Raw genomic sequence first — 5,436 nt, 5'->3', positions numbered from 1 at the left:
TCCAGTACACGAGACCAAAACCATACGTTCCGCTGCAATACTATAAAAATTGCTAGGAAACCCCCAAATCAAATCATGTCGAGATCTCATCAATACTTGACCGCATGCCATATATCAACACAATCCATTGTTATCCGTGGTAACACACACGCTCTCCCCAAAACCTCATGGTGCAAACGTGTCATACAGAGCCCTGAATATATTGACATGTAATCTGTGTCACCCCCTCCAGAATACAACGGTGACGATTGAATACTCCATGGCATGGGTTGACGATCGGCTAGCAGAGCTGACAAGTCATGTGACCCCGGTCTCCAGTGCCCTCCTGTGGGTGCCTCCACTGGCATTCGGAGCAACTGCGAGGAGGGTCGCACACATCAACGATGATGGGAAAGACAACAGCAAAATAGATATGTGGCTTCAGCGACAAGGGATCATGTTCTATAAACTTACGTAAGTATACGTAGTTATTGGTCTATATATATTTGCGGAAAATTATCTTTAGTTTCAAAATAGCTTAATGTTGACATTTAGGTTAAGATCATGTTTAAAAGACTTGAATTTTTTTACTTGTTACAGGAGAAAGCTAGACCTGATTTGTCCAACAAATCTGGGAAAATACCCATTTGACGACTACCAATGCAGAATTGAGCTCAATGGATGTAAGTAATTTCTTCCTTGTCTTTATTGACTTGAAAATCCATCAGCTTTAGGCCTTCTTTTGAATTCTTTTTGAGAAAGCGCGGGTATGTAAAAAAAACATGTTGGTGATTTTTATCTCCGCCTGGCTACTACCAATTTTGTATAGCCTAAGCATGATACAGTTGTCTTTTTTTCCAAAATCACGGTGCATATGAATTTTTTAAAGAGATATTTTCGAGGTCTGCCAAATGTTCTAAGGGGCTGTTAGCAAAAAATATGAAAAAAAATATTGCCTTTCCTAATTTTCTCACTTTCTACTATCCAGACGGCGGAGTTGTCTTCCCTTTCCGTCAGCCATCAGAGTCTTATGACGCGCAGCCCATCGAGGTGGACATGACCGCAGTGACGTCACAGTTTGAAGTGACAGGACTGAAACTCAGCTCCAGAGTTGCTCCACTCAATCAGCACACAGGTAATGTACATGTATTACCATATGTCATGTGACATGTACGATAAATTGTGACAACGAGTTTGCCATGAATTTTAACATTAAACTACATGTGTAAAGTTTCATTAACTTTCGTCAACATCTTATTACACGTATTAATACAGATGATGTTGTATTGACTTTCACTTCAACATATACAGCCTGTGTCATGTTCGAAGCCAGCTGCACCTTCCCTGCAAACGACTGTCCGCTGATGAAAGGCTGTAGTGACGAAAGTGACGAATGTTACGGGTGCAAACACTTCGTGGGAACATGCAGCTACATGAGCGCTGCTGACCAGTGTTCCAACACGTCATCGGGTAAGAATGTAAATCTGTTTGATACATTCAAATTACTTGGTGACTTCGTTATTGTCATATTTTTTGCATGAATTCGTCCATCTTGACTTTACTGTATCAATAATGATGGCTTGTTGCAAAACGTTCTTTAAAGGGGCTGAAGGGAGTGTTATTTTCCGATATATATTAATTGTAGGGAGTGACAAATCTATACCTTCATATTATGCGATAAAGTGCCCATTAGCCCCACGCGCATCAAAATGCATTCTGTAATACCCCATCAAATCGGTAAAGACAACAGTTCATGCAGTTGGCATTTTATCAACAAACCAAGTTCAACAACGCTTTTTAGAATGTTAGAATTGATGTACACATTCTCAAAAGACTCACTTTAGTACATTCCTACTTAATCATATTATTATTATTATCATTATTATTATAACAGGAATGTCCACACTTGAGGTCCAATTGAGCTTCTCCCGTCGGAGATGGAGTCACGTGTTCCGTACCTTCGTCCCTAGTGTCGTCATTGTGGGCTGTTCCTGGATCTCCTTCTGGCTCCATCCACGTGACGTCACGGCAAGGGTCCAGCTGTGTGTCACGGTCTTCCTTGCCCTCATCACTGCGATGGCCAACAATCGTATGGAGCACGGGGTAAATGTTGTTGGAATCATTCCTAAACAATTACTTAACACTACCAACAAACCATCCCTTGAATGAAGTCATTGCCGTATTGCGATAATGTCCTAATCTACTGGCAGATTTACCAGTGGCATAAGATACTAGTATCAAAGCTGGCTAAGGAGTGTAGCTCGCCAACGGGAGTCATCAGCCACTGCATATACTTCTAGGCCGGCTTCACTCCTCTGGCAGCTTTAAATACTATATTGATATGCTACCGTAGGATCTGCTGGATTAATGATGTCCTGCACCTATTTGTACATCAAGTGTGTTGGGTATTTGTTTACTATTACAATACGTTTTTTTGCAGATTACAGCTGTCAGGGCAGAAGATGTCTGGATGTGCGGAGGTATCATCACCGTCGGTTTAGGTCTGTTGGAAACAGTTGCCGTCAACGCCATACTCTGTGGGAATGCATTCACGGTGAGTTAATTGGTGGTGGGACACACTGGATTGGTACACAGAGGTTTTCATAAAGATCGTTTCGTTTTTTACAATTTTGAACATGGTATGCTTAACCATTGTAATATCTCTGCCCTTAGCTCTTTTTCACATATCTACGTGTAACAATGCTTCTTCTTTCTTCTAAAAAACTTCTGTAGGCGGAACTTACCGTGTTTTTCTAGTACATCGTGTCTCACTGCACTTGGGGCACTGTTGCGGCACTGAGGGGTTCGAAAGATTACTCAACGAATTTCAGAGATAAAGAACGAGTTTTCTAACGTTTGTGTATTTTGTTATCTTGTAATTATATAAGTCATACTTTTACGTATTACGCAATATCTAGATTATGTTTAAAAAATCGGCCAAAAAACATAACAGTGCCGCAGTGACCGATCCCCACAGTGCCGCAATGGTACCCCAAGTGCAGCGAGTTACCACCTTAACAAAGAACACGCCTCGCTGATCGTACGTGATGATTTTACGTACTGTTTTCCTTCCCCCATATACAGCTTTCCTTCTTTCAGGGCCATAGAACACGAGTTGGGCCGAACCCGGAACCATCCACTGCTTGGGCTGATGATAAAGAAACATCGTCTCCCGAAGCTGTCGCCAACAAGATCGACTTCTTCTCCAGAATCCTGTTCCCAATTAGTTTTACTATCTTTGTAGCCGGATTCCTTATACACTATCTAGGGTGAAAGATGCTTACAATAAGCATATTGCTGGAAATTTGACTTGGATATTAGACTTGCATTCAGAATGAAAACATACTAGTAATATGTGTTTATGTGCAAAACTGTCACCGTCTATGCGGCAACTGAAAAAGTTCGGAGCTCGCAAGACAATATATCAAGAGGAAAAGTCAAGATGGTTAGATTTAAGTGAACATATTGACAAAGTAAAAAGTTCGTACGGGCATTATAAGAAGAATTTGCTTTTTATCGTGGAAGTTATCAACAATTTTTCAAGTAGAAACAGACTCTGTTTTCAGATTCACAAAAAGTATTTATATGTAAGTCTTTCTTTACTTTCAACTTAAATTTGATGTTTCGTATTTGTCGCCATATATGGCTGAATTCGCCCTGATGTATAAATTAATTAAGCATGGTCAATGGAGTTCTTGAATTGGATCTATGTGATCATAATAATATCATTCATGAGTATTTAATGGGTATAAAAAATATAGGTATGCTTGTACACATCTTACTTCAATATATTAAAATTGTCTGTAGTGTCTCGTGTTTCGTGACAGAGCGCCCAAAAACTGATCGTTTCCAGATTTCATCAAGACCTACCAGCATACCAAATATCAATACCAAGCACCAAGATGTTCTCGAGTTATCAGCGGCTGGTCTTCTACAAACACACACACACAAATACACACACACAAAATTTAAATTTTTTGGCTACTACTGTTATCTGGTCGATCATGTTACCCTTTACGGCATTCAAATGTGCAGTTTTCCTGTTTTGTGGTGCCTTGTAGCCTGTCAATAATTCTAACAGTACATAGGCTAAATTTTCCTCGCTGAATCGGGCTGTTGTGAATCAGTCATGCGAAACTATTTAACAAGCCATTAGATATACAGATAGAGCCCATAGACGAGACATGATGGCCTGGGAGTGTTGTGAACGTGTTCGCCATCATTTTGCTCACATATTTGCCGATGACATGAAAACACTAATGGTTTGACTACGGATATATGCAAAAATTATTAAAAACGCAAATAGGGATCTTCATACTGTACTGTTAACTTGGACTATACTGCGTTGTGCTTAGATCCCTTGGCAAAACAAAACAAACATATAAAAATATGATGTGAACGATAAAAGTGTTGACGCAGTTGCCAGGGAGATACAAACGATATTGTGTTCCCTTGGGAGCCAGCATTGTGTACGAGGTAGAGCTTTTTTACGCCCTGTTAGCTTACAATAGGAGTGAACGTATATATTTTGCCCTGACTGACGACACAAGATACATACATGTACGTTAGGGTCCCTTATGCTTGTATCTGCATGCTTTGACCGGACCTGACAGAAGCAAAGGTCCGGAGGAGGTACCTGAGTACCAGGGTACGGTCTGTCGTACCATGACAGACTGGATGGTCTCACCAGGGCAGTACGTGGGGAACACACGAATAACAGAAATCAGAGGTGCTACAACACAAGATGGCTGGGACATTAGACCGATACAAGTTTGCCTTCATAATAGTGGGCGCACTCACAATTACAAATGGAAGTGGTAAGTAGCAGGATGACGCTTTTCTGTGCGTGTTTGTGTTTAGTGTATGTGTGATGTGAGTATGTGTGGTTTTCGTGTGCTATTGTGATAATGCAAATGGAATGTGAGTTTATATGTGTTTATCTGTATTGTTATAACTGTGTGTGTGTGTGTGTGTGTGTGTGTGTGTGTGTGTGTGTGTGTGTGTGTGCGTGTGTGTGTGTGTGTGTGTGTGCGTGCGTGCGTCTGCATCGGTGTGTGTGCGTGTGTTGGTTAAATGATCAGTTTACATAGATTGAATGTCACCATAAGCATATACGAGTACCCACATTCTCTTTAACCCGCTAGTCCTTCCATGACACACGTCAATATAATGGGGTGGACTGCATATTGCAACCCAAAGCAGACAAAACTTGGTTAAACGTTGGTGGTTATGGCCCTGGGTAGTCATTGATAGACTTCTTACACTAAAACCGCAGAAAATGACACAATATAACACATCGTATTTTATAATTTTTTTCATCTCCACTGGGTTTGCCCGTTTTTTGCATGCCGGCATTTTGCATGGCTCACATGGCGTCTTTATGATATTTTTTTATCCCACCATCATGATAGCCTCTCCCTTCTTCATCTATTATTTATCGCGTAGCTTTTTTACACC

The 5,436-nt window shown here is 40.7% G+C and overlaps 1 protein-coding gene across 1 annotated transcript in view; it reads left to right on the top strand.

Annotated features, from left to right (window-relative positions):
- The first annotated feature begins 973 nt into the window (after positions 1-973).
- The window catches only part of LOC118403649, a 16,754-nt gene continuing 12,291 nt past the window's right edge, over positions 974-5,436 (top strand). Inside the window, exons 1-5 of the mRNA XM_035802426.1 lie at positions 974-1,114; positions 1,291-1,449; positions 1,874-2,082; positions 2,420-2,533; positions 3,064-3,205. Coding sequence (XP_035658319.1) covers positions 1,036-1,114; positions 1,291-1,449; positions 1,874-2,082; positions 2,420-2,533; positions 3,064-3,205 — 703 coding nt within the window. The 5' untranslated portion in view covers positions 974-1,035. The remainder of the gene's footprint in view (positions 1,115-1,290; positions 1,450-1,873; positions 2,083-2,419; positions 2,534-3,063; positions 3,206-5,436) is intronic.

The sequence above is a fragment of the Branchiostoma floridae genome, chromosome 2, assembly GCF_000003815.2.
Source record: "Branchiostoma floridae strain S238N-H82 chromosome 2, Bfl_VNyyK, whole genome shotgun sequence".
Lineage (NCBI taxonomy): Eukaryota > Metazoa > Chordata > Leptocardii > Amphioxiformes > Branchiostomatidae > Branchiostoma > Branchiostoma floridae.
The sequence above is the reverse complement of the archived record's forward strand: the minus strand, read 5'-3'. Positions and strand labels throughout refer to the sequence as shown.